At 35.9% G+C, this 27,301-nt stretch overlaps 6 protein-coding genes, 1 long non-coding RNA gene and 1 pseudogene across 9 annotated transcripts; 3 read left to right on the top strand and 5 right to left on the bottom strand.

Annotated features, from left to right (window-relative positions):
- Window positions 1-110: 110 nt before the first annotated feature.
- LOC104714821 (ABC transporter F family member 3) lies at window positions 111-5,476 on the bottom strand. Its single transcript, XM_010420225.2, has 18 exons — window positions 4,700-5,476; window positions 4,284-4,499; window positions 3,998-4,187; window positions 3,683-3,891; window positions 3,420-3,569; window positions 3,047-3,175; window positions 2,856-2,957; window positions 2,627-2,773; window positions 2,439-2,501; window positions 2,313-2,359; window positions 2,110-2,169; window positions 1,913-1,995; window positions 1,634-1,728; window positions 1,277-1,363; window positions 984-1,071; window positions 754-839; window positions 598-660; window positions 111-461 (listed from the first exon to the last, which is right to left on the bottom strand). Exons 1-18 carry the CDS (start codon window positions 5,024-5,026, stop codon window positions 336-338), a joined length of 2,268 nt encoding a protein of 755 aa, XP_010418527.2. The 5' UTR covers window positions 5,027-5,476; the 3' UTR covers window positions 111-335.
- A 3,609-nt stretch (window positions 5,477-9,085) lies between these two features.
- On the top strand, window positions 9,086-9,788 carry LOC104704090 (uncharacterized). Its single transcript, XR_754268.2, has 2 exons — window positions 9,086-9,267; window positions 9,564-9,788. It is a non-coding gene; the product is annotated as an uncharacterized LOC104704090 (long non-coding RNA).
- A 1,817-nt stretch (window positions 9,789-11,605) lies between these two features.
- On the bottom strand, window positions 11,606-15,165 carry LOC104714818 (protein NLP6). 2 transcript variants are annotated; one of them, XM_087457697.1, is made up of 6 exons: window positions 14,719-15,165; window positions 13,959-14,548; window positions 13,780-13,827; window positions 12,750-13,647; window positions 12,351-12,671; window positions 11,606-12,253 (listed from the first exon to the last, which is right to left on the bottom strand). In XM_087457697.1, exons 1-6 carry the CDS (start codon window positions 14,924-14,926, stop codon window positions 11,775-11,777), a joined length of 2,544 nt encoding a protein of 847 aa, XP_087313823.1. In that variant the 5' UTR covers window positions 14,927-15,165; the 3' UTR covers window positions 11,606-11,774. The 2 variants fall into 2 exon arrangements, with proteins under 2 accessions (XP_087313823.1, XP_087313824.1); XM_087457698.1 differs by having other exon boundaries at window positions 13,749-13,827; window positions 14,719-15,115.
- A 1,267-nt stretch (window positions 15,166-16,432) lies between these two features.
- LOC104704084 (26S proteasome non-ATPase regulatory subunit 8 homolog A) lies at window positions 16,433-18,476 on the bottom strand. The gene is made up of 6 exons (XM_087457696.1): window positions 18,230-18,476; window positions 17,844-17,922; window positions 17,426-17,528; window positions 17,058-17,321; window positions 16,849-16,960; window positions 16,433-16,758 (listed from the first exon to the last, which is right to left on the bottom strand). The coding sequence occupies exons 1-6, from the start codon at window positions 18,332-18,334 to the stop codon at window positions 16,618-16,620; spliced, it is 804 nt and encodes a 267-aa protein (XP_087313822.1). The 5' UTR covers window positions 18,335-18,476; the 3' UTR covers window positions 16,433-16,617.
- A 51-nt stretch (window positions 18,477-18,527) lies between these two features.
- On the top strand, window positions 18,528-20,042 carry LOC104704087 (small ribosomal subunit protein bS6c). The gene is made up of 2 exons (XM_010420220.3): window positions 18,528-19,020; window positions 19,587-20,042. Exons 1-2 carry the CDS (start codon window positions 18,640-18,642, stop codon window positions 19,827-19,829), a joined length of 624 nt encoding a protein of 207 aa, XP_010418522.3. The 5' UTR covers window positions 18,528-18,639; the 3' UTR covers window positions 19,830-20,042.
- A 175-nt stretch (window positions 20,043-20,217) lies between these two features.
- On the bottom strand, window positions 20,218-21,708 carry LOC104704088 (uncharacterized). Its single transcript, XM_087457695.1, has one exon. It carries the CDS (start codon window positions 21,496-21,498, stop codon window positions 20,395-20,397), a length of 1,104 nt encoding a protein of 367 aa, XP_087313821.1. The 5' UTR covers window positions 21,499-21,708; the 3' UTR covers window positions 20,218-20,394.
- A 1,461-nt stretch (window positions 21,709-23,169) lies between these two features.
- On the bottom strand, window positions 23,170-23,481 carry LOC104705241 (mediator-associated protein 3 pseudogene; annotated as a pseudogene).
- Window positions 23,482-24,456: 975 nt separating this feature from the next.
- On the top strand, window positions 24,457-26,913 carry LOC104704083 (calcineurin B-like protein 8). Of its 2 annotated transcripts, none has more exons than XM_010420212.3 (9): window positions 24,457-24,625; window positions 25,132-25,271; window positions 25,476-25,558; window positions 25,704-25,763; window positions 25,931-26,039; window positions 26,167-26,219; window positions 26,331-26,411; window positions 26,487-26,599; window positions 26,694-26,913. In XM_010420212.3, the coding sequence occupies exons 2-9, from the start codon at window positions 25,181-25,183 to the stop codon at window positions 26,746-26,748; spliced, it is 645 nt and encodes a 214-aa protein (XP_010418514.1). In that variant the 5' UTR covers window positions 24,457-24,625; window positions 25,132-25,180; the 3' UTR covers window positions 26,749-26,913. The 2 variants fall into 2 exon arrangements, with proteins under 2 accessions (XP_010418514.1, XP_010418513.1); XM_010420211.3 differs by having other exon boundaries at window positions 25,129-25,271.
- Window positions 26,914-27,301: the final 388 nt, after the last annotated feature.

Below are 27,301 nucleotides of genomic sequence, written 5' to 3'. Positions count from 1 at the left end.
AAAATTCCTAGGTTACAGTACGTTAGTAAAATTGGTTGCCATAAATTTCTTTAATTTGGCCCCAAAAGTATACGCTAACGGATGAGTCAAACAGTAAAGTGGACATTGGATGATTCAACTCCGTCCGTACGCTTCTTTTACTTTTCAGTTTCAAGTAAACCTTTAAACACAATAAAGCAATCTATAATGGTTTTTAACAAACAAGTAAAATACGGTCTCGCCAAATCTCAGGTAAAAAAAGGACAACTGGGTAACTGCTGACTGCTGTGTCCTATTGAGGGAAGTAAATAAAAACGAAACATGGATATGGGAAATATAATAAAATGCACCGCAGCTTAAGATGAAGACTGGAGAAGTTTCTTGTAGTCATGGAAGGTTCCATGGAATGGTGTAATCCTGCCGTCTGACACAACCCATAGCTCATCCACACTTCCCGATATTAGATGCTCGTCGTGACTCACCTGCACAAACACACAAACAAACAAGATTGATTGCTTCTTGTATTATGAATCTCAATAAACACCAACCCACGGTACACAGATTCATCTTTATTCTTGAAAAGCCAATTTCTCTAGTGGACAAGGATTGAGAGAGTACCATGCAAATACCGCCTTGGAATAAGACTAGTCCTTGGATCAAAGCTTCCACAGCATCCAGATCCTGAGAGATTATTATATTTTCAACTGTTAGCAAACCGAAATCATTCCTTATTAAGAAGATGCATGACTATATATATTTATAGATGTAGCTTACAAGATGATTGGACGGCTCATCAAGCAATAACAAGTGTGGTTTCTTGAATGTTATCTTCGCAAATGCCACTCTGCTTTTCTGACCACCTAATTTTCCATTGACACCCAAAAACATTAGTGACATAACAAATTACTATTGCCACAACACATAACTGAAGTAGTTCTAATTTCATTCTAGGGCTTGCATCCAGAATATCGCGGTTATAGAACTCCAAACACCCGAAAAAGTACCTGACAAAGTGTACATGGGCTGCAGTGCAAGATTTCCAGTAACCCCAAGAGAACCCAAATGACTTCTGAGCTTTTGTTCCGGTACTCCCTGCGACATCATATCAAAAATACAAGTTAAAACATCTTGAGAAGCCGAGGGCATGTAGATTTTTGCTAACTGAAATTGTCCTTGTAACTTGTAAGACGTAGAAAATACTGTAAACACTAATATATGAAACTTTTTTACCTCGATTATGATCTCATGTTAACTGACACATACAAATAAGAGGGATATTACAGGAGTGGGAACTTACAGGGTAGCAGCGCATCATATATAGAAGAGGATTCGAAGAAAGGTCTAGTCCATCCACATGGTGCTGACTAAAGACTGCAACTCGAACCTGCAAAAGGATATATCAATACACCATATCAGAGCCACCAAACTATACATTAACGCTTAACAGAGCAGGAAATCAAGCACTCAGAAACCTAAGATTTAATAATACTGTTGTGAAAAGAAATTTTCAAATATCAATGCTTTCTAAGAATCCAACTCCTTAAACCTAGATGGGGTCTTAATTATTTAAGGTTTTATATAAGCTCATCTCATATGTTCCAGAGAGACAGTGTTCAATTTGTTGTTCAGGGAAAAGAGTAGTCTTCTGCCATACCTTAGCAGAACGGAAAACTGTTCCAGAGCTTGGTTGCAGATCCCCAGAAATAAGTTTGAGAATAGTTGATTTACCAATACCATTGGGTCCCACCACTGCAAACCGACGAGAAAACCTTATATATAATTTACAATGCTGGGAAGAACCTCAAAAATTTAAGAGTTCTAAACGTTCTTTGATGCTGTGCGTATTGGTATCCACATATGATAGATGACAGTTTATAAACATGTATCATCTGCGAGATCTCATAATCAAGGGAAAGGGGGAGAGCCTTCTTACTTGCCATACGGCTGTCTAGATCTATTCCGAAATTTAGGTTCCTAAACAACAACGGGCCACCAGGGTAGCCAAATGATGCATCACTGTAGAAAGAAAGAGCAAGGACATTTAGCATGTTGATGTCTGGGTCCTCCCCATACTAAAATTAAAGAAGTTTCTGTCAGATTCACACTGCTGGTTTCTGGAAGATAACAAACCTAAAACTGATGATGGGAGGTCCAGGCTTATCGTCAGGAGTTGGGAATTCAAATTTATAGCTGCAAGAGAAAGACAAGAGGTTAATATATAAAAGGCAGGTTGAATACTACTGCAACAATTTTATCCAATATCATAGTACAGCATCATTCCTAATATCAATTGAAAGTGATTTAGTATATATATATAAGAGGGGCTTCCTTACTCAGGATCATTAATAACTTGATCCACATGAGCCAGCCGGTCCAATGCCTGAATCATGGACACAATAATATTAGAGTACCGCTGATGGCCAAAATTTAATCACATAAATAGTTGTAACTGTTGACACCTTGATTCTTGACTGAACAAGAGACGCCCTCTTTGCATTGTAACGAAATTTATCAATGAACGCCTGTAGCAATAAACAATATATCAAGCATCAAACTGAACTCCCCATGTTGGAATACTGTTAAACAAACTAGAGACGAGTTGAAAACAGAAATTCATAAGTTCATTTTTCAGAAAAAGAAAAGAAACCTGCATATGTGACCGTGATCGTTCACTTGATTCAAAAGCTTTTTGCTGATTTTTCACTTGTTCTTCCCGTGTTCTTTCGAAAATATCATAATTTCCCTTATAGGTACTTAGTTTTTGGTTTTGCAAATGGATGATGTCCGTGACCACCTGTAGACAAAAACAAGTATGACACATGTCCAGAGATATTGGAGAAATAATAACAGTATGGAGATCAATAGAGAAAAAGTACCGTGTTCAAGAATTCCCTAGCATGGGAAACGACTATAAATGTTTTTGGCCACTTCGTTAGATATGTTTCTAACCATAAGACAGCATGGAGATCAAGATGGTTCTACCAAAAGAGAGGAAAATTATGTCATAAACCTTAAAATATAAAGGATAGATTGATCTAAAAGGGAAAACAATTAAAAGAAAACACACCGTAGGTTCATCAAGCAACAACAAATCAGGCTCTATAAATAGAGCACGAGCAAGTGCAATTCGCATTCTCCATCCTCCTGAAAAAGTATTCGTAGCTTTCTTCTGCATTTCTGGAGTGAAACTTAGACCCTGAAAATGACGTAGAGAGCAACATCTGCAAGTTAGCTAACAGTACTCAAAGTTGAAGGCAACAAAAGCACATGCAAAGATGTCAACAGAAGATGGCACCCAAATCTAGCAATTTATATGCATTATGTGGTGATGGGTCACGACTTGCATCCAGATATGCATACCCTCTTGTTTCTATCTATGCTACCAAACGAAAAACCTCTAAAGGGCTGCAGAAAATTTATAGTGGTAAAGAGCAACTTACAGCAAGGATACTAGCTGCCCGAGCCTCAGCAGTATAAGCATCAATTGCATCAAGTCTTTTGTATATTTCTTCAAGCCTTTGAGACATAAGATCTCCTTCAATTGTGTCTTTAGGCATTCCATCCTTAGCTGTGGGTTCTTCCATTTCTCTCTTCAGATAACCCAACAAGAGTTCACATTACCAACAAAGAGAGATGATACGAAAAGACAAAACACCTGAATGAGTAAATGGTAATACTAATTAGAAAACAAGCTTGATCTAACCTGCTTTGCGAGTATTTGAATCTCTTCTTCCAACAGCTTGGTTCTTTCAACATCAGTGTTAAGAACGCATTGTAAAGCTGTCGTCTTGTCACCAACCACTTCTTGTTCGACATGCAATATCTGGCAATTAGTAGGAATACCCTCTATAGCGTGCATAGCCATATACCTCAAAAAAGTTGTTTTTCCGGTACCATTACGTCCTACAAGGCCTGTAGAGTAACCCACAGAGAAAAAGTTCCCATTTGTAAGCTAGATTTCTCTTCCCGTCAATTCCTTGGATTAAAAAGACAGCTAAAATAAATAAGAAAAACCCACCGTAATGGCGTCCAAAAGAGAGGGTGATAGATCCATCGACAATGAGATCACGGCCTCCAACAGAAACATTAAAGTTATCCATATGAATATCTCTGATAGCGGAGCCACCACCAGTGTCATGATTGACACTGACAGTAGGCATCCCTGCTTTAGCGGCTTCCATTTCAGCAACATGCTGTTGATATTGTAGCTGCGAAAACAAAGAAACAAGTAAATCTCACAAATAAAAACAAAATAGAACAAAATGTCAACTAGAAAAAGGGAATGTGTCATTATAATTCAATACCTCTCTTTGGCGATCATCCTTTTTCTTTCTCCTCTCAATCTTAGCTAAGTCACGTTCCGTGAGCAAAGGCCCATCCACAGGCTCTGGCTTCTTCTTCTTAACCGGTACATCATCCATTCCATCGTTCATCCGCACAGGCATAGCAAGACTCCTTACAGTTGGTGTAGGCTTCACCAATCCATGCTTTCCAAACTTATCCGACAATTTGCTACAAACCTACACACACCACATCCAGTTACAAAACTAAGCATTTCTTTCTTCATATGACTATCTTAAAAAGCGAAACCTATTCTTGAAACCATTTCACCACAGATTTAATTAAATTCCCACTCACAGAGAGACCCTAAAGAAAAGAAACGAATCTAGGATACAATCAATAATTGAACTGAAGCAGCAAGGTCCGATGAGTTGCTTACCAAACGGCACTCGTCGAAATCGGAGACGCATTCAGCAGCGACGAGGAGCTCACCGACGGCATCAAAGGCACCTTCACCTTCCTCACCGAAGTCGAAATCCTCGTCGGCGAGGACATTGATGATGTAGTCCATGATCGGCTCGTCCACATCCTGAGCTCTGCGTCCGAGCACTTCATAGACCACCGAGCTCGCAACTTCTGTCATGGCGAAACACAGAAGCGAGAGAGAGAGAGAGGAACCTTTCTTTACCTTTTTGGTTGGTTTTTTAGGGCTATTTGGAACCTTCTGGCCAAAACAGAGACAACGGAGACTAAACCAAACAAACATAATGATCCCTTAAATTTAATCCTCCTCCGGTTCACACCTTAATCATGTTTAGCTCAGGGCCATTGTGCTGAAATCAGAAATCAATCATGTTTGGTACCCGAGTGTTTGAGAGTAGCCATTTGGATTACCATGATGTAGCCTTTGTCTTCAAGCTCCTATGGATCTGATTTATGTTTCTTCAATTTATCTATGTTTCTTGTAGGCTTGTGTTTGCTTATCCTATTTTATCCGACCATTAGGTTGATGACCTTCTCTTCTTTATCTCTATTTGGGATTGAATGAATGGTAACAATTATGTTTGCACAAAAAAAAGTCTAAGACCAACCAATCAAAGTTGAAAAATTAGAAGAAAATTAATTTGACATTATTCATGAAATAATAGAAAATTATAAGCACGATCATATATTAATCTCAAATAATTCAAAGATAAAAATATAAATTAAATAAAACAATCTAAAACTACTACAGTAAATTTTAAAATATAGTATTAAAAAAGAAGATGCATATATTAATCTTCCATTTTGTTTGGGTCAACATATTAATCTTACCTATTCCAAACTGAAAAAGTGGAAAATAGGAGTATATTTTGGTTTTAAAAAGTAAGAAAAATTTGTCTTCCCATTAAAAAAGTTTGACCAATAGAACAAAGTTGAAAGCAATATTTTTAAATAAATTATTTTATTAGATGAATAATATGAGACGATCTATGTTTATATAGAAGTGAGTATTTACATTTTTTAGAGTTAATAATATTCTGTATATTTTCTTAATCTCTTTTCTATTTTATGAGAAAATTTATTCTAATGAGCTCATTGTTTTTTACTTTTTTTAAAAAATTCTTGCTTCCCACTCTCTCTTGTAAGGCGTACTATCATTCGACGATAAGAACTCTTTCTGTTTAGTTGATTTAGTGTTATATAATCTCTGTTGTTATCTTGCATTTGTGTATTCATCTTTTTTTTTATGTTACCTGTCCTGCAAATTAATAGAAATAATAGTAACACCGTGAGAAATTTGTTAATCCCAAAAACCTTAGTTATTATGCATAAGAAACTTTGTTAACGCTTCAAAGTCAAAGATTGCGTAGTATGCATTACAAAATTGAGAAACAAAAAAAAATTCAAAGAAAAGACGACGAAAACATGTGGTAATATCTAAGAATCTTTTTATACAGGTTCTTCGATTAGACAACAAACAAATTGTCTTCGAGACTTCGAGACTTGTTCAAGAACAATGATGTGTCAAACAAAAGGTTAATAAAAAAGAAATAAGAGAAAATTTAACCAAGAAAAATAAAACTAGTCGAAATTATTTTGTTTGGTGAAAAATATGTCATCATCTCTTTGCTTATATAGAGGGGTGTATTTACAATTATTTTTCTTTTAGGATTAACAAATTTTTTTTTAATATAATAAGATTACAATTATATTATGCATCGATTTACCAAGCTTGAAAACTGTGATTTCTGATCATTAAAATTGTCATGTGTCATGATCTAATGAGTTATTAAATTTTATATGTGATTTCTGATCGTTAAAATTGATACGTGTCACGATATGATGAGTTACTAACATGGATATATAATCGTTAAAACTGACACATATCACGATCTGGTGAGTTTTTAACTTTGATATTTGATCGTTAAAACTAACACGTTTCACGATCTGGTGAGTTACTAACTTTGAGAACCAAACTTTTTATAATAAGATTTTATGATTAGTAATTTTTTTTATTTCGTGATTTTATTTATAGATTTTTTTAAAACAGAATTTTTTATAAAATTGACACTTGTCACAATCTTATGAGTTAGTAATTTTTTTAATGAACACGTGTCACGATCTGGTGAGTTGATAACTTTTGAAACCATACTTTATATAATAAGATAACGTAGTATTTGTGTTTAAGCCTTGGATATATACATATTTTTTTGTTTCAATTTTGATAGCACATTTTTTTTTTTGGTTCTTTTTGCTAATTGTAGTAGAATCTAATTTGAGTTTTTATGCTTTCAGCGTTCAAATGGAGCATGAGACGGTTGTTTCTCCACTTGTGTGTCACTATCTCTTCAAACCAATGGTACTTTAATCTATTTATTCTTAAGTTTTCTTAGTTTTTTTTGGTGGATTTATATTATGGTGAGTTGATCTTTATTTTACCTGACACACCTTTTGATTGGAAAAACTTAAAGATCGACTTCTTATTAAATCATCAAAAATATTAATCGTGATATATAGAAGATCCGGAAGAGTTGTTGATAGAAAATGGATCCTCAAACCGACTCATCGAGCTAAATGAAATTTTTTGTACTTTCCTGAATTTGAATTCTTAGTTGAATTGTCTATTAAATCAAAGAAATAACCAGGATACACTTTATACTTTGATGTTGGGGATGTTATTGCAGGGAGGATTTGGGCAGGTCGCAACATATTGATGTTTGATTGTGCAAGGGAAAGAGAATTATTGCGGAGATTGGATGTCAACCATCGGAGGCAAAAGGTGCCATTCCAAAATGTTATTTTCATGAGCCGAATGTTAAATGATGTATTTTTTTAAAATGATGTAATTTTGTCTCTTTGATTTTGTTTTAAAGTGATATTGCATATTATTAATTTGTGTGCTTTGTTATTGAAGATGGAAAACTTTGCCTTGATAGTTTGGACTCGGAATCTAACTCATGTGTATGTGATACACATAAACATTAAGAATTTAATTTTTGGTATTTTCTATCTTTTATATAAGATAGATAATAATAAGGGTGTGTTATGGTTTTAGCCATGGAAAATGTTGGATCACACAAGAATCAAGTATGAAAAAATATAACTAAACTATACTAATTAATCTTATTATAACAAATAGAAAAAAAAACCAAAAAAAGAAGAAGAGAACTTTTAGATTATATTGACTTTTTCAATTATGAAAATAGTTATTATATTTGTAATATATAATCTAACCGCAATATACTATTTTGAAAAATAGCATATTCTTTATAAATTTTTTTCGATTTTAGATTCATTCACTATCTCAAAAAATGGAAATATAATCAGTTTTCAAAAATATTAATTTAAATTATATACTTTATATACTATGTTGAAAATTTTGCGGATCTTGGTTTATAAGTGAAAATAATTTATTTATACTATTATTTTTAATTATAGTTGTCTTTACATATAATAAAAACAAATATGATCATTCTTTTTGTATAAATGAAATTAAAAACAAATCGAAAATTAAACTGGTATGGATCTGGATTATGAACATTAATATTTCTAAAAAATACGTTTACAGACATAATCCCACACATATATAATATATTATAATTTTAATAGCAAACTAAGATTTTGAAATCAATCCCGCATTAGGTGCAGGTCCGAATCTAGTATATATATATAGTGTAAAGCATATGTGATGAGTGCATGTGTGTACAAAAAAAAGTAAATAAACGAAAAGACGAATAATTAGGCTTCATGGGTTTGGCAAAGGTTTTTGAAATAGAAGAGAGATCATCGTATAAACAAAAGATGACAGATATGTATCACTCAACTTTTATTACGAATATATCAAAACCCATTTTATATATGGGTGCTCATGCTCTTCTCCATTATCATCATTCACTCCATTTAATTTATACATCTATTATATTCATTTCCTACAAAAGATATACATGTAACTAGTTTAGCGATAAGAATACAAAACAAAACAAATTATATTTACACATTCAAATCCAAGTAAGGTCGATCATATGTATTCAGACCATAATTATTATTTTTCGAATTATTTAAGGCCATGATGAATATTGGAAGGTGGCAAAAGAGGATCCATAGTGCACCTAGTTGACTTTTCATTATGTGTTTCTCTCGTTCATTTGTTGGGAAATATAATAATATTTGATCTTATTTTATATGTAACTAATTATAATATATCCCTACAACTTAATTTACTAAAATTATTATCAATAGCTTTTGATTATGTTTCCAAAATGAATAACAGCAACCTTTTATCACAGTGTCATCTCCACCACCTCTTGCTTCTATATAACTCATCTCATGTGTCTGTCTCTATAAAATCCCACAAACTTATATGTCTTGCAAATCTTAAGCCGCTTAAGAAACAAACAAAAAAAAACAAACATGAGCTATAGTACAAAAGAATTAGTATTTCTCATTGTTCTTATTTTCACAATCACCTCCGTTCATGTTTCTGACGCTACCCCTCGTCATTTTGTGAATCTCAGGTCGAAGAAGGTGAATACTCAATTTTTGCATCTTATTTATGATATATAATGATTCGTGTGTGCATGCCGCCGTTCTCATAAGTTGCTATTTGGTTAATTTGGTTCCTATTTCATGTATAGAAACTTAGTTGAGATTAACAAATGGAAGTAGCTAGGTTCTGGTTAGTGGTGTGTTTAACGTACGTTTGTGTTTCGCTGTGTGAGGTCAGGTAATTGAGCATGTGTCGTTAATTATCTTACTTTTCATAAGTTTTAACATGAAATTATGAACTATTTGATAATAAATTAATATGTATTGATATGAAGGAGACTAGTAGCCAAGTACAGGAGAGAGAACTTGTGGAGTTTCATCTTGACTATGCAAGAACAGGAGCCAATCAAGATCATGACCCGGGGAAAGGAAGACCTTAAAACAACTTCGATCAAGATTATACCAAACGCACTATTTATTTACCAATAAGCTTTTACTTTTTAACCTGTAAGATATCACACTTCTTCTTCTGTTAATGGTAAAATATCAATATTTACATATATGATGTAAGGCCAAGATAAAAATAGTTTATCCGGCGATGACAAAATCGACACATTATATTTATTATTTTCTTTTCTTTTGGTAAAATTTTAATACAATTCGGGAGAAAAACATTTAATTATAAAAATTAATTGGCGATTCTCTAATTAGAGGATTAAAAAAAACAAAGAGAGAAAGAAGAACATTAATTTGGTGTTGAGGAGCAGACACATAACAGAATGACATGTCACAACCACAATTGACATTTGACATATAAAAATTAAGCATAGAAGAAATTTAACATGAAAAAATACACAAAAGAATTGGATAAATGAAATCAAATATAGATATTAGTACAAAACTACTTAAGAATGAATGATTTTATAAAATTAAGATAAAAAGGAAATCAAAAATGTAAAGTTTTGTTATATTCTTACTCACAATTAAGGTCCCTCTCCTACTTTTTTATTTTTGTTATACAGTAACAACTATTTTTTTTTTTTTTTTTTGGATTTCTACTCGTGAGACTGAGGCGCGTGGGAACCTGAACCTGGTGAAATCATATATCGTCCTCTCTCTACTCAGTCGAGACAGTCACTGCTTCATCTTCCTCTTTTTTGCTTGACGAGCACTCTCTCTCCTTCCTCTTTCCTTTTAAAATATAGGGATTGAGAAATTTAACAATTGACGAAGAAAATAAGATAGAAGAATCGAAAGAATCGACGAAAACGAAGACATGTATCCATAAAAACCAGTTATTTAACAATCGACGAAAAAGATAAGATGGAAGAATCGACCAAGATGAAAATATGTATCCATAAAAACCAGTTACATTTTTTTAATATATATTATATATATGGGGATGGTCAAAATCTATAGACTTAAAATGCACAAGTCGCTCTGTTACTTAAAACTTCAAAATGTTTCTCAAGTATATAGGTACATTATCAATTAGTATATAATGAGATCTATATTTATACTGTTCTCTCAAGTATTTCACAAATCTTATCAATGGAAACTGAGAATTAGAGAACATGTCACCTTTTCATTAATATTAATAAATTGGTGTAATTTTGGTTATTGTAAATGTTCATGAACAATTTTATATCTAACCTTTAATATTATTCTCTCAAGTAATATATATCAAGTGTGTACAGTTTATTAACCCATACAATGAGTTCCATATTTCCATAATTCTCACTAGTTTTTAAGCAATTCTTATAAATGGAAAATTAGAACTTAGAGAAAGTGTCATTGTGTCAACTCATTGTCAATATTAAAAAATAGTTTAAAATATCAAATTGTTTTATTTTTTGGTAATTGTCCCTGATCAAGTTTAATCGTATATTTTGCCAAAACATTAGAAAGTATAGAACTTATCACAACCACTTTTATTTATTTATTTGTTGTTGTTGCCCACATGCCATGATTTAATTTTCTAACAATAATACCAAAACTGCTCCTTTTACATGTCCTCATGGACCTCATCATTAGGCATAATTTTTTTGTTTTGGGTCAACCCATCATTAGGCATATTTATTATACAAGAAAGAATCATGAAACATGCATAGTTGAAACACTCAAACACTTTATTGTGACCAGAACTGTGTATTTGATAGAACTATGATATATCGGTCCCAGTTGTATTATGGGTAAAAGATTATTTAACGAGTGTCTTGAATGATCATAGCTCCGTCCAACAGTAGCCATTGTCTCGACCTATGATACTCCAAAGCTTCACTCATTCGAGCTTGACTAGTAAAGCGATGATGAAAGTGATTACAGAGAGAGTTTTGTATAGGGTAATTGCAAGTGTAATTAACAGAAGTCACATACATAGGCAAGTAATAGTTTTTATTTTTATTGTTCCAATCAACATCTATTGATATGTGGAGAAGTATGCATTTTTATACATCTCACAAAAATGAATACTGTCTAAAACTCCTCTTCCCAGAAAACAAAACTCTCAGATCCATACAAGAAAGTTGTATACAAGTGAAGCATTGTCATAAGCACATCATGTTTTCCTCTGAGCTTTCGCATGAGCTCCCAAAGTTTAGAGTCACGTCATGCACTGAGAGCCTCAGTGTGTTTGCTTTCGCTGCAGACGTGTCAAGGCACTCACTGAGGTCAGCATCACACGAGACCGAGACCCATTCGCTGTCGTCATCTAGATACTTGAGCTCAAACGCAGCCATTTCGAGCTTCAGCCTCTTAGCCACTTGCTGCTTCAGTCCCATAATGCTTACCGACTCCGGTGAGATCTTGAACCTGATGATGTCTTCTCTGTACGTTGCCTTTATACTCACGAGCTTATTGTGGAGTGTTGTTGGAGAAGCTGTATCTTGGCAGCTTAAGTGTGTCCAAAAATTAGCTATGTTTTTAGAGCTACTGTCCGAATCGTCCAAGGCCGTCTGCCTGACTGGTTCTTGGTTGTGTGTTGGAAGGCTTGGAAGCCCAAAACGCGTATCGCATATAGGACCCACTGTGGAACACGAGACAGTATGAGAACAATGGTGACGGATCTTGAGATTTTGCAGTAGAATACATACATGTAGATGATGAAATGCTTTTACTTTTACCTTTGCAAGAAGCACGCGATGTTGATGAACCTGCACTGTCTTCTGCATCTCTGTTTTCAATCTTGACATCTTGGAGATAACTTGGAGGAGATGTAGAAGCTGGAGGGAAGTTCTTTGGTGGTTGGTTTTCGGTTGGAGATATTTGGTGAGACCAAGGGCGAGGGGAGAGGGAGGTCAAATTGAGTGATCCATCAGCACCTTGAACCGAGTCTATAACATGTTTAAGTCGTGTTAGAGATCGGTTCACCTTGTTGATTTTGCGAGATGGCCACCGTGAGATCCCGTGTTGTCGACAAATGCGTTTCATTGTTGTTGGGCAAACTGGAAAAAGAAAGCACAAAGTTCTTTTAGTTTGCCATCAACAATTACAAAAATCAAGAGACAAAGTTAAGAGCATACCACCGAGGCTCTTTGCTGCGTCTTTTAGACTACCAGCAAAATATTGTTGAAGCACTTCTATACTGATTGTTTTCTCGGTTTTACCACGCTTCCTTTCTGATTTTTTCACTGTTTTGGCCTCCGGTAAAGGTTCAAGCGTTTGGAACCTCTCAAACCCATCAGCCATAAGATCAGAGTTTAAGCTCAGCTTCTGTTCGGGGGAGTTGAGCTCAAGATAGTCCTTAGAGATTGGTGCTGGATGATGTATTCTGATAGGTTCAAATTTCGAGTAAACCATTCCGTCTTCTGAAGCTTCCACGACTTGAAGAAATATTTCGTTTTCACAGAGTTCAGTTTCAGAGACAACCTTGAGACTCGAATAGTGCTGCTTCATTGTCTGAAACAGAGAACCCAACAGAAAATCTTGCTCACTCTTGTCTGTGATTGCTGGAGGAAGAAAGAATTCAAGAACATACTCATCGTCCCCCGTATACGTGCTCTTTAAGCAGACCGCGAAACAGCTCGTCAACTTGAACATGCGTGCATAATGTACTAATGGGTAGTCGGTTTTGCAGAACCGAGTAAGATCCCTAGAGAAGCATAGATTTCCAGAGAGAAACGCCCTCCCAGCAACACCTTGTCCCTTCTGCAGATGGTGTTCAGCACAAGCGTCTCTGAAACCCCAAACATGAGCGTCCACAACATAAACCGCTAAATCACTGGTAGACATACAGACTTTCCCCATACAGCTCCCATCAAAGCTTGAACAGCTTTTCTTAAAGCCACCTCCAAAAGTTAGAACACTGCGATGCCTGCAAGGGACCCATGTCTGAGCTAAAGGAAGTTTGTAGGTCTCGCACACCACAGTCAGTATCTCCAAAATCTCAGCCAATGCATTTTGGCGACCCTCGTTGCAGATCTGGTATAAAGGAGAAGTCAAAAAGGAAAATGGAGATCAAAACGACAAGGAACAGCACAGAATGAACTCAAGACAGTTCTTGAAAGTTTCTGAAAGAATACTCGAGATTTTGACATTGGACTCGCGGATAACCTGAGTGGTCTCGTGGTTCAATATTTCCGAAGTTTTCAGATTCACAGCCTGCAACACAAGTAGAAAACGTTCATGTCGCCGGAAGATCAACGGATTCTGATAAAAGGACCGACCCCCCCCCCCCCCCCCCCCCCCAAAATTAAAAAAAAAAAAAAAAAAAAGGAGAAAGAAAAGCAAACCTCAAGCGCTTTACAAACTTTTTCAACCTCAGGAGCATAATTAATCTTGGGAGAAGTCATAATAAGCTCGACAACACCAACACAGAGCTGCCTGGATGGTTCAAAAACAGGCAAAGCCAAGGTCCCCTGAACATTATAGTGCAAGGCGTGGCCAAGGCGGGAGAACTCTTTGCTGGAGTAATACTGGACATTGGGAGTCCACTCAGGCAACTTCTTCCTGAAAACGCGACCGGGAAGGCCGAGGTCACCGTCGCGTTCACCATCAAGGGAAAACATATAGGTCAAGGAAACCATCCTGTATTGATGAAGGCCGTTACTATTGGGAGCAAGAACAAAGGGCTGTCCCGAAGTAGTAAGAACATATCGTCCACGGTTTTTAACAGGCGCCCAAACCTGAGCGAGAAGGTGTTGTTGTCCAGTAGATTCCTTGAAGTATCGAAGCGCTTGAGTCATCTTGGCTTTGACAGCACAGTAAGAATCTGGATTATCTTGATTCTCCGAGGAGGGCATTAAACCAGAAAAGGGGGAAGGAGCATGGTTATCATCAATAATAACCTCCTTGGTCGTGGCGGTGGTGGTATCATCAGATTCTGAACCAGAGATCCAAATAAATTCAACTTATTATATCTAAAAAAGATCAAAGCAATGCAACATTTACTTAAAATCCAATACTAAGAAGATTCCAAAGGAGTTGGAAGCATATCCACTAGTACTACATACATTATCCGAATAGGATTCTAAAAGTTGGGAGACAACTTACTACGTAAAAGGGAATAATCGGTGAAGCGAGAGGAGGGAGCTACGTAAAGATCGCCGGCGCCGACATCACCGGCAGATTCGGAGAAGGACCAGAGAGGAGAGAAAGGCTGTTCGGAAGATGAGAAAATGACCGGAGACTTGAAATTAGAAGAGAAAGTTATCTGATCTAACGGCCAAGTGCCGCTGAGATCCAAATCGTCAAGTTCCATCAAACAACGAACAAGCAAGCAGGCGACGAGAAGAGAAGACCACACCAACAACAACTCAAGAAGAAACTGTGATTCAAGCTAATCTTCGTCGGAGGAGAAGAGCAAGTTGTAAATATTATAATTGAAGACATATTTGATTCCACGCTGTACCATTCATTTTACCCCAACCACTAGAATATCTCTTCATGCAAATTCTTTCTTTATTTTCTATTTTCTTTTGGACACAAAAAAAAAGCATCGAATTTTTAATTATTGGATCATTTTTTTTCCCTCAATTTCGATTTTATCTTTTTTTTTTTAAGATTGGTATTTATTTTACTACTCGCATCCTTTTTTAGTATTTATTTTTGTGGAAGTTTCTAAAATTTAATACTTATATTGATATTGATTGACCATCTCTCTCTTGACAATATTGTCTTTGACAAAAATTCGATACACACGTAAATAAGGTGTAGAATCAGAGAGGATCAGAGGATACGATTTTTTTTTTTTTTTTTTTTTAATTGAATGTATGTACAATTGTTGTTTATGACCGAGAGAGATTTGTATCACATTTAAAAAAAAAAAAAAAAAAAAAATGAATTGATTATGTCTAAGACGTTTCTTACACGTCCAGCACCAACAAGTTGTCATTACCATATTCTATGCGTCTAAAAAGCCTTTAAGACGTAATTAGGCACTAAGTGGTGCTTGTTGTGGCTGAGTAGAATAATATCAACGACTCCTATTCTTTAATTCCCATCATTATTATTATGCTCTTCTCTTAGCCAAATACTACTACTCGTATAATTAACAAAGCAATTATTTGACCCCCCCCCCCCCCCCCCCCCCCCTCCAAAACAAAACAAAAATTATGATAAACGGAATCTCACTTTCGCGGATGAATAAAAAACGCTAGAAACCACTCAGCCACTTTCAACTACTTACCCAAAGTGGATCATTACTTCATCCCTTTTGGTTAAAATACATATTTATTAACAGTAACGTGTTCTTTCCTAGTGGGGACATCTTTCTTCTTATGATATCATTACCTTACTACTTTGTTAAATTAGCTGTGTTAATCAATCATAGTTAATCCCCAAACATAAGATTTTGTTGCAACGTATATCCCCCCCCCCCCCCCCCCCCCACTTGTTTCAAGCTGTCTGCCAAGTTGACAAGTGTTTGGCAATGGTCATATTGTGTCCCTCCTAAATGACTTTTTCCTTCTTCCATATTTGGACTAGATGGTTAATCAAAGCAAGCCCATCGGCTACACTACCTTAAGAAGAATCTCCAAAACCCGAGCCAAATAACCAAACTGAACTAAAGAGTAAATTGATCATTCGGCCCCGACAAACTCGGAATTCCAAACTAACCTAACCGATATTTCGAATGCAGCATATATTCCTAGCTCTAAATTACGGACATCATGTTCAAGCAAAGCATCGAGGAAAGGAGGACAAGGCAACAAAACGAAAACGAGTGAACACTGAACAATATAATATAACGTAAGAGGCTTAGGAAGACTATGAAAGAACAGATTGATATCGTAACAAAGTCTCATTTGCCAAATCCAATCAACCAAATCACTTCTTTGAGACATAACTTAGTCGCTCCATATCAGTCATTACATGATAACAAAGTTTTATGACCTGGAGATTTCCAGGAACATAATGCAAGAGGAGACGAACACTGAGAAAAATCGGATCTTACACGATACGCTCCAGCTCTCTGGCGTAGCTTAGAGTCTGGTTGATGAGTTGCAGAGAAGGAATCTCTTTGCACGGTGCAGTTTCTTTGGCTTTCTGGAAGACAACAGACCCGTCCTTCACTTCCCACTCGGGGTGCTCCTGTAAGAGATGATCAAACCTAAATCGCGTCAAGGGTTCATGAAATTTAAAAAGGTTCCAAGTGTTTGCACAAAATGTTTTTTCTTTTACCTCGTTGACATAGTTCAAGAGTTCTTGATCAGAAGAGAACAGCAACATCTGCCGAGCGTCACTGATAGAGACATAATCATAAGCTTTCTCACTGCATCCAGCTATTTCATCTCTGATAATTCAGTCATCACAAAAGAAAAAGGTGAGATAACAAGCGAGAAGACATGAGACTGAACTAATCCAGAGAAGGATGGAAGCATTGATGTTACCTTATGGTCTTTGCCAAGAGATCCATGAAATAGACGTAAGTTGCATCAGGCGCGGTCTGTCTAGCACTCAACACACGGTTATAGGCACCTTCCATGAAAGACTGCTCAAGCTCTACTGCATGCTTGATGCAAGGATTATCAAGTGTAGCTGATGAAAGTAACTCGAGTTCGGTGTGGAATTCAGCAATTCTATTTTGTACAAGCAACCTCAGAAGGTTCAGACCCAGGATAAGATTCTCCTGTGCGGATGGGGGAAGACGGTTCCTGGTGCAGAGGAAAAGAAGATATGTTAGAACACACAAAAAAAAAAAAACATTGCATCCAAATGGAAAAGGATACTGTTCAGAGAGAGTTGGTTCTTTATTCACCTGGCATCCACATAGTAAGGTTTCAACTGGAAGAAATCTCTCTCGAAGGCATCTTGATCCTCGGTTTTTACGCTCAGAACAACAGCATGCTCATAAATGTCCCCTAGAATTCACCAATTGTCAAACTTTTATAATCCATAAGAACAGAAATTTACCAAATTACTCAATCCAAAGACTAATGTAAACCCAGTAAACAGCAAACTAAAAGCTAAAGTCATGCATTGGGATAGAAGACGAACTAAAGAACAGTAAAGCCTGATACAATCCCTCGAGTGTTGTGACCCTTAAAGAGTATAAACCAAATAAACTAAATAAGTCATGAGGACAGAATGATTGAAAATACCCCTTGCAACTGATGGCAAAGCAAAACTATAAACTCCCTAAAAACAAGTTATCTAAATAAAAACAGAAACCTTACTTGCAATAGTGAGCTCCTGAGCTGCGTTTGGTGAACTCTCGAACAATGGAGGAAGACTAGTGAATTTGGTCAGAAGAACCTGAAGAACATAACAAATAACATAAGAATCCCTCACCATTCAATTTTGCAATATAGACTAAACCCTACTTGTTCTACTCACATTAGCAATCCCCTAATATAGAAATCAGCACTTACGCTCTTCTTCTAAAAGATCTCACTGATAACCTAATTTTTTTCAATTCAAAGCTATCATAGATTCGAGACAAACCCCATCAATTTTCCCCTAAAATTCATTCGATAAACCAGATATATATGCAAAGATGTGAAATCGAATCAAACTAGGGTTCAGAGAAGAGAGAGAGAGAGAGAGAGAGAGAGATGTATACCTTAAGCTGAGACAACAGATCACTACACGTATCGTAATCCTTCCTCGCAAACGCCGCCTTGAATCTCTCAAACTGCTGTGAAACTTCCGTTAGCTGCGGATCCATGGCTTAAGTCTCTCTCTCTCTCTCTCTATCTTCTTTTCTCTTCACCGGCGACGATTCTTTTCTTATAGATTTGATTTGCTCCGAACTGGCTTGATCGGGAAGATAAAAGGTATAAAAACAGTAACATGTCTTTTTACAAAATGGGCCTTTAACAGGCCGAATCCAATCTAAATAGGCCCAAAGCGCATATTAGCATACTGACTAACGTGTACCAACATCTTCATCTCTTATCCAACAAATAAAAACCCCATCATCGTCTCTTTGCTTTCTCCAAACTTGAAAGCTCTCAACTCAATCACACAACAATGGTGGCGTCTTCGCTATGTCTATCAAATTCCGCAATTTGCCCTCTGCCTAATGTATCTTCGCAGCCGCTACTCTCGTTCTCACACACTCTCAGGCCATTCATTTCCAAGTCGAAGCCTATTGCCTCGATACAGAAGAGAGATGGCTCTCAGTTTGTGGTGAAATCTCAGGCTCTTGATTTCTCCGGAACTTTCTTTGAAGGCGGATTCGGGTCGGACGATGACCCGACTTCTCCTCCCGGGTCGGGAGTCTCAACTGCCCTTGAAGACAAACCGGAACCTCAGTGCCCACCTGGACTCAGGCAGTACGAAACAATGGCGGTTTTGAGACCAGACATGTCTGAAGATGAGCGGCTTGGTCTTACCCAAAAATACGAAGAGGTAACTAAAAAAAAAAGTCTCCAAATTTACCTGTTTCCTGTTTCGTATCAGAGGGATACTCTCTATTTGTGAAATAGAAGACGAGGTTTTGGGATTCCATTAGAAATTTGAAACTTTCTGTTATATGGACTATAGATAAACAGATCACAAGCAAAATCTTCTAGATAACGGTTTCACTCAGTGTAGATGGCTCTCATTGTAGAAACTTAAGTAAAGGTTTTTAGCTTTATTAAGAGCAATCTCATCCTTCTGTGGGGTTATCGACTCTTCAAGTAATAAACAATAGAAACTAGATAATCTGCACAAGATAGGAGCCCTTAGTGCACTTCTGAGTCATGTTTTACCTTAACGTTTTTACTCAGTTCTTTAAATATCAAGTATGCTGATCGAAATGTACCAATTCACAGTTCTTATTGGTGGTATATGTGTGGATTCTTTAGGTTATGTCGTCACTTGTTTTATCAAATCAGGATTCCGAAATGGATGTTGGGTTTCGATAGTTGCACATTTCTCTCTCCGAAAGATTTGTTTATATCGCTGTTTTTTGTTGTTGTGGTGTGTGGTAGTTGCTTGTGGCAGGAGGTGGAATGTATGTGGAAGTGTTCAACAGAGGAGTGATTCCATTGGCTTACAGCATCAGGAAGAAGAACAAAGCTGGAGAAACTAACACTTACCTGGATGGTATCTACCTTCTCTTCACTTACTTCACCAGACCCGAATCAATAACTCCCCTCGAGGCCGTTCTCATTGCCGACGATGACGTTATCCGATCGTCTTCCTTCAAGATAAAGAAGAGGAAGTACAACTGAAGAGACCATGAATATTGTGTATGTGTTAAGAAAAAAAAGTCAGATTCTTTCTTCTTCTTTTTTGTTGCTTTGAAGAACAAAAGTAAATCGCTCTTTATTTGGTTCTGCTTCTATGTGTTTTTTTGTGCATTGCTCTGTTTTCTTATGTAAACAGAGTGTGAGAAACTCTTAAAAGCTAAGTTTGAGAAGCATACTTGTATGCATTTTCAAAAACAGAAATATAATTAACCCATCGCTACATACCATAATGCTAAGACTCATATTTGCTCTGTTTCATTGCACGATTTGACATGAATGGTGGCAAGTTGACCACAAAGAAAACAGCGATTTGAAAGGTGTTCGTGCAGAAGTGATGCACTTGTCACGCTCAAAACATATATTAGTGAGATTGTTGAACACCTTTATCATGTAATGATCAAAACCATCAATATATACAAGTGAGAGATACCTAGGATGCTAGATCCTAGCGTGTTTTTTTCAACATTTTCAATATAATAAGAAATTAAACAAACGTGTCGCAAACAAACATATACGTTCTTGTGTGTTCATCATCTCAACCACTCCCTTAATTGACAAAACAAACGGGACAACGAATCAGTCCATTCTCATTACACTTGACGCACCTCTCCCACCCTTCACCTTTCACGGCCGCGACCGCAGCCACCTTGCAGCTACCACCACACTCAAAACAAGGCAACCACCTCGCTCCTCCGCATCCTTCACACGTGAGCCTCCCTTCCTCCCCTACTCTCTCCACACGTGCCCACCTCAACACCCTCCCTAGCTTCCCGTTCTCATTCATCGCCGTCACTTCCGCAGCTCCTCCCAAGTACCTCCCTTTCACAAACACTCTCGGCGGCGCCACAGTGGCTTCGTCTTGAAGAAGCTCTTTAAGCTCGCTCAACACTCCGGCATCTAAAGCCACGTCCCTCTCGTCCACCACCACTCCTTGCTGCTCCATGATGGCCCTCACACGCATGCAATCTTCGTACGTGCGACGCACTCCTTGCAACGACGTCGTGTAGACCACCAAACCTTCACCTCCTCCCGGCGGACACTTCTCCGGGAACTCCCTAAGTGGGTCCCAGTTCATCACCGGTTTCTTGTTCCCTTCTTTCTCCCTCCGTTCTCTGTCTCTCTTGACGAATATGTTCTCCTTCACTGACCGAGGCCCTGAGTAGGACGACTGAGTCGACTCCGTCCGATCTTCTGACTCGGGTTTTAACTTGGACATAGACTCCGTTCTCTTAAGCTTGACCACCGTCGTAGGGATTTGTGCGGCGATGCTTCTTTTGGCCTTCGCTTCAAGCTCGTCCAGAGTGTGGAAGGATGCGCTCTTCCGCGGAAGCCGCCGTGGAGGAGTGGCTGGAGGTTTAACGGAGACCTCTTCCGGTGGTTTAACGGCGGCGGGTTTGAGTTTAGTTTCTAAAGATTTGCTGACCTCATCCCATGTTTTAGGAGCGTCGCCTTCGTCATCATCCTCGAGAGTGTCTGGGACCTTGGCTGGCACGGCGGCGTATGGCGGTTTCTCATCATCTTCTTCTTGTTCGAGTTTTAGCCATGGCTCTTGGATGGCGTTGACATCAAACACCGCAAAACTCGACGGCGGTGGTTTGTAGACGTCGGCGACGACGTTGGCTTTGGCTTGCTTGGACGATGCACAACCCATTTTAATCTTATCAAACTGCGTATTTAGTTTTCTTTGGATGCGTGTTGTGCTTATTATTATATTGTATGAAGAAAAACAAGAAAATATGATGGGGTACCAATTTGTGTGGTCTTAGACGACCCTTCTCTTATCTAAATATTAGTATTATTTTTGTATTCTTCCTATAATGATGAGTTACGCATATTGAATGTAATTTTTTACGCATTTTAAAGTTAATTTCATATTTGTATTTTTCAATTTGAAAAAAAAATAAATCTAAAAAAGTAAAAAATATATATATTCAAATCAAAACTAATTTATACTTGAAAAAATAAAAAATAAAAATTAACAGCTAATATTTTTTAAAAATACAGATAATTATTAGTTAAAAAAATTATTTTCTCTCTCTAATAAAATTATAGACGAAAATTACTAAATATTTTTTTTAGATATACCAATTAGAATTTCAAAAACTAAGATTTTATATCCAAGTAGACAATAAACTTATTTTTAATAACTAGATTTCGAAAAATTTATTAAGATTTCAAATTAATGTAAAAGATGTATTATCCAATCTATGGAAAAATATTTGTTTTAATTTTCGCATTGGCGAGTTGATAAAACTAAATTTATATAGTTGATAAATTAATATATTTTCTTTGCTCACAATTATAATATTAAAATTATTACTTCATATTTCATAAAATATTTATGCAAATACATGTCTGTAAAACTGTAATATACAATTAAAAAAATATTATCTTAAAAAAATAATTTTTAAAAGAAATATAACAATCATTTTTATTATTATATTATATTTTTTTAAAAAATTTGTAAGCACGGGATAGTTGTTGATTAATTTGGTGTCCATGAATAAAAGTTTGATTGTAATGAGAATTACTTAAGACAAACGAGCACCACAAAGTGTACTTGTGGCTTCAGTGTAAGATACGTACAATCAATCTTCAAAAAATGTCTCTCGTAAATGCAAATAATGTCACAATCTCTCTAAGCTACCAAAGAAAGAAATGTAAATGTCATTATAATTTGCTATAGGAATAAAATGCATTTTCATAACACTTTGATAGTATCAATTTCTCACCAAAATCACAACCAAGAAAAAAAAAAGAAAAAAAAAAGCAAATTAATTTGAAGTGTCAATATGGAGGAATGTTAGAAAGGTTATGCATTTTGAATAACAGAAATACTCAAAGATAGATGATCATATAGACTATAGAGGTCCAAATAGTAGTAAACTATCGAAGGATCATCATGTTACACAACTTGATACACTTTGGGGTTATTGCATCAATCAAGCCTCCTACTCTATTAGGTGATCATCAGTGCCATTTGTATTTTTTTGTGACCTTCTTCTACTCCCAATTATCTGCTCAAGCCCCGATTGAATAAAATTTCTGTCAAATCTTAGTCAGACACTTGTCAGCATCGTGGCTCGAGGCTCGAGAGGAATCAAATTTGTTACGCCGTTAGACGACGTGGTGTGGTTTTATGATTATTATATATTTTTGGTTATCCATATCCACATGAATCTCATGTGTCACAGATAAGCACTCTATAGGAACCTCAGGGGACAGGTGTAACCGGTGCCAATGCAGTATCTGCGAGGTCTGTATAAACTGATTAAGGGGTTATATTTTAGATATACCAATTAGAATTTCAAAAACTAAGATTTTATATCCAAGTATGAGTATGAAGCTTTCCCATCTCAGTCTCGATCTTCGTAATCGCCTTCTCGATGAAACAATCGACGGCTTCTCTCACGATGAGCTTGTACGGATCTCGGGAAAGATCGAGACCCAACTCAGAGGAAGCTTCTTCTCGGGCCTTGATCTCTGTGATCTCAAGTAAGCTCGAACGTTTCAGGATCTTCTTCATTGTTTCCTTGATCTTCTTCTTCACATCCTTATCCATCACCACTTCTCTCGCCGCTGCTTCTTCTTCCTCCATTGATTTTTTTTTTTCTTGGATGGAGACGGCTGGCCGGCAAAGGATCGACGGAGATGAGCGTTTCGGAGAGAAGACAACAAAATTCAAACACCTTGTCTTAATGGGCCGAGTAATGGGCCTTTAAATATATATATATATATGTTCATGCCTACTAAATGTCTTCTTAATACACTGAAATAAAATAATCCAAAGGAGGAGGATTCTTCAAAAAAAATTGTATGTGGGAGGTGGTGCGTTTGTGTTTTCTATGATGGGATTTTGGGGTGTGTGTTATCTACGAACGAACGAGGTAAATTAATTCTGGCCGACTACAGAACAAAAACTCCCACTTAAATTAATTATTAGTATTGTTTGCCAAAAATAAATAAATTAATTATTAGTTTTATTTGACCCAAAAATAAATTAATTACTAGTATTATAAATTGCTTCTTTTCTCTAGGAAAATTACCAAAGATAAAGTACAGTAAATTAAATATTAATTCTTAATAATCTTCATTTTGATTGAGTATTGTATCTTCAAAAATTAATAATGTCTCTTCGTTTTTAATGACTATTATTAATTGATTTTCTAAAACATATATTTGTAATGAAATTCTAATGTAATAAACTATCCTTCATAAAGTTATATTAGAAATGTACTTTCCAAATATTATTAGGAAAGGATAGGTTACACTTAAACTTTAAAAAAAAAAAAAAAGCGAGGAGCAAATGCAATTTTAAAAAAAAAATGAAAAGGAAATATCCTAGCTAATAGGTATTTGTGTAATTATCATTTTGTTTATCTCATTCTCTCTTCCAATCATCTTGATCGGAGAGTATATATATATATATATGTTTAAATGTCCTTTTGATGCTGATTAATTTTACATATTAATTTATTTAGTCATGGCTTATGTACTGCTACAAACTTTCGTTATTAACAATATATCTTTATGGGTCAAATCGAAAATCGTACAGTCACCACCTTTTTTATTATTAGTTTATAAATATGATTGTTGAATTTCATTAAGTATTAGATACAACAACAATACATAAATATTTGATAGAGAACCAAAACCTTTTTTGTTGTCTGCCCGATCACAATCATCATTGAAATTTAGAGTCTTGTCAAACACACGAAATTAATGGAAGAACAACAAATCTGAACCCAAACCAGTTGGTGGTACACAACATCATCCAGGTATCATTCTCTTTTGATTTTCTGTTTCCTATATGTAAATAGAGATCTCTCTACGGGTTTCAACAAATTTGTTTTCTTGTCTTAGCAAAAAGATCTTGACTCTGTAGACTTATTTTGATCTTGGCCTCTTTGGGTTACTTAGCTAGCTCGCACATATATATGATTATATCAAAAATAAATTGGGGAAACTTTCCAGAGTTTGTTAATAATTAATAGGTTAATTGACCATCTTTTTAGTTTCAACTTTCAAGCATGTTTTCGTGTTCTTCCTAATTCTTGCATGTCTCATCATGTTCTTGATTCGTTGATCGTGATTTTGAACATATATAAAAAATGATCAGAGATCATAAAGCTACAAAAAAAAAAACAGATTCATCAATCTTTGTGTTAATCCAATGATCATTTCTTTTCTTTTATATGTATAATCTGAACGGATCATTGATACAAAGATTAAGATCGGGAGTCTGAAACTGGTTTTGTTTTTTTGGTTTTGCTTATTTTAGCAGAACAATAAATTGTAATTCTATTACGTACCAAACCAAAAGTTATTGAAAAATGTTGGCATTCGTGAAATGCTTCTCGTTGAAGCGAACAAAGCATCCTCGTGGATATGAGGATCCTCATGTTCTTGCATCCGAAACTCCCTGTAAGTCAAAACAAAAATTAACCTCACAAAATTCTCTTAATTTTTTGTTTTTTTAACTAATTAATTAAGAAAAGATAAAGACTATTTAATAGAGAGAGACGACAGACACAAGACATAACAATGACGATTAACGAGTAACGACTATGAGCTGTAAAATAGATCTATATATGAAGCAATATATAAAAATATGATTTATCTATGCAGTTACGGTGAATGAGATAGAGGCTTTACACAATTTGTTCAAGAAGCTTAGTACATCCATTATCGATGATGGTCTTATCCATAAGGTAATTACATTTGTTTTTTTTTTATGGGTTCAATTTTTTTTTTTTTTAAAAGCTAGCTAGGATTAAATAAAACAAACCACACTTTTATTTAGGATTTAATTTGCACCTTAATTAAATGAACTAATAATTAATATTTGATGAGCAGGAAGAGCTTCTTCTGGCTTTGTTCAGAAACAGCAGTATGCAAAATCTATTTGCGGACAGGGTTCGTATATCTATTACATATATACTTGCTGCATCCTTAACATATTTAATTTTGGTTCGTTATATTTCCTTGGTTAGTTATTGGAGGATCGGAGTAGTTTTTACTTTCAATGTCACGACAAGTAAAAAAAAAATGTTTAATTAGAGATAGTGCATATGGTGGTGCAGGTGTTTTATATGTTTGATAGGAAACGAAACGGTGTGATTGAGTTTGGAGAATTTGTTCGTTCCCTTAGCATCTTCCATCCATACACTCCCGAACATGAAAAGTCCGCATGTACGTAACGTACTTATATTAATTAGGATCATGAAGATATACGTTTTTATGTGCATGCGTATTTAAGAGATCAAGTATACGGGTTTTCGACTAATTAGATTACGTATGTATGTTGTAAAAATTGTAGTTATGTTCAAGCTTTTTGACCTCCATGGAACCGGATTCATCCAGCCCCATGAGGTACTGATAAAATGCTATACATCTCATCAATTGGTATAATATATAAAATTGATGTATGTATGCATATAAACATTTTGATGTGTAATGATATATGGTTTGGTGGGAAAATAGTTGAAGAAGATGGTGGGCGCACTACTAGGTGAAACAGACTTAGAAATATCGGAAGAATCTATTGAAGCTATCGTGGAACAGGTCCTAAATATTTTCATCTATTTTGCAACATTAATATTCCTATTTAATATCTCATGCTGAATATGTTACCAACAGACGATGCTCGAGGTTGATACAAACAAAGATGGGAAGATCGATGAAGAAGAGTGGAAAGAGCTCATCGCTAAGAATCCTTCAATCCTCAAAAACATGACTCTACCTTACCTCAAGTATACTATATTTAATTGTTCACGTTTTTATTTCAAAATTTTCTACATCTTTCTTGTTATTGATAACTTACGTCCTCGTATAATGATTTTACAGGGAAGTGACATTAGCATTTCCAAGCTTTGTACTCGACTCCGAAGTAGAAGACTAGAGAGAATCTAGAATCGGATACCTTGGGAACAAGTCTGAAACTGATTTTACAAATTTTTATTTATCATGCAATGCATGTCTCACGTTGGTTTTGGTTATAATTTATTACTTATTACTGTTGATATCGATTCAATTCGAAGGGAATTTTAAATCTGGGTTACCTAAACCGTTATGAAATTAAACCGATCGATTGTTTTGTAAACACAAAGCCGGGGGTCTCTAGTTGTTTAAGTATATGGTCCGATTCAAATTGTCCTACTTTTGATCGTGAGCGAATGATATGAGGACACGTGACAAAAGATGGCCACACTCGTAACGGTCACTGGTTGAGAGCGCAACGGCTATAGAGGAGCCAACCCACCAGTGCAACCAGAAGAAGTCTACAACAGCGTCGGGTCCACACGTGTGTCGTTGTATCTGCGTCCAAAATTGCTTTTGAATTTTTAAATTACTCAAAGAGTTATTTTTTTCTTTACTCCTTGTTTTTCATGTACCAAATCGTGATGACATTAACTGATAAATAAATACATGTGTCAGCAGCTCCGATCGATTAT

Source organism: Camelina sativa, chromosome 7 (genome assembly GCF_030686135.1).
Source record: "Camelina sativa cultivar CO46 ecotype springtype chromosome 7, ASM3068613v1".
Classification (NCBI taxonomy): Eukaryota; Viridiplantae; Streptophyta; class Magnoliopsida; order Brassicales; family Brassicaceae; genus Camelina; species Camelina sativa.
Note: the sequence above shows the minus strand (reverse complement) of the source record. Positions and strands in the feature narration are given on the sequence as shown.

Bases quoted from the DNA above. Each gene is read 5' to 3' on its own strand.
- LOC104704084 (XM_087457696.1), bottom strand. From the start codon at position 18,334: ATGGATCCGCAGCTAACGGAAGTTTCACAGCAGTTTGAGAGATTCAAG. The intron at 17,923-18,229 runs GTATACATCTCT...TATGTTCTTCAG, and splicing joins ATCTGTTGTCTCAGCTTAAG to GTTCTTCTGACCAAATTCAC. The intron at 17,529-17,843 runs GTAAGGTTTCTG...GGTGAATTCTAG, and splicing joins TCAGGAGCTCACTATTGCAA to GGGACATTTATGAGCATGCT.
- LOC104704087 (XM_010420220.3), top strand. From the start codon at position 18,640: ATGGTGGCGTCTTCGCTATGTCTATCAAATTCCGCAATTTGCCCTCTG. The intron at 19,021-19,586 runs GTAACTAAAAAA...GGTGTGTGGTAG, and splicing joins TTACCCAAAAATACGAAGAG to TTGCTTGTGGCAGGAGGTGG.
- LOC104714821 (XM_010420225.2), bottom strand. From the start codon at position 5,026: ATGTTTGTTTGGTTTAGTCTCCGTTGTCTCTGTTTTGGCCAGAAGGTT. The intron at 3,892-3,997 runs GTGGGTTTTTCT...GTTACTCTACAG, and splicing joins CTCTTTTGGACGCCATTACG to GCCTTGTAGGACGTAATGGT. The intron at 3,176-3,419 runs GTAAGTTGCTCT...CGTCATTTTCAG, and splicing joins GGGCAGCTAGTATCCTTGCT to GGTCTAAGTTTCACTCCAGA.
- LOC104714818 (XM_087457697.1), bottom strand. From the start codon at position 14,926: ATGGAACTTGACGATTTGGATCTCAGCGGCACTTGGCCGTTAGATCAG. The intron at 14,549-14,718 runs GTAAGTTGTCTC...TCTCTGGTTCAG, and splicing joins CGATTATTCCCTTTTACGTA to AATCTGATGATACCACCACC. The intron at 13,828-13,958 runs GTTTGCTTTTCT...CTTGTGTTGCAG, and splicing joins AAGTTTGTAAAGCGCTTGAG to GCTGTGAATCTGAAAACTTC.
- LOC104704083 (XM_010420212.3), top strand. From the start codon at position 25,181: ATGTTGGCATTCGTGAAATGCTTCTCGTTGAAGCGAACAAAGCATCCT. The intron at 26,412-26,486 runs GTCCTAAATATT...TGTTACCAACAG, and splicing joins TTGAAGCTATCGTGGAACAG to ACGATGCTCGAGGTTGATAC. The intron at 26,600-26,693 runs GTATACTATATT...ATGATTTTACAG, and splicing joins ATGACTCTACCTTACCTCAA to GGAAGTGACATTAGCATTTC.
- LOC104704088 (XM_087457695.1), bottom strand. From the start codon at position 21,498: ATGGGTTGTGCATCGTCCAAGCAAGCCAAAGCCAACGTCGTCGCCGAC.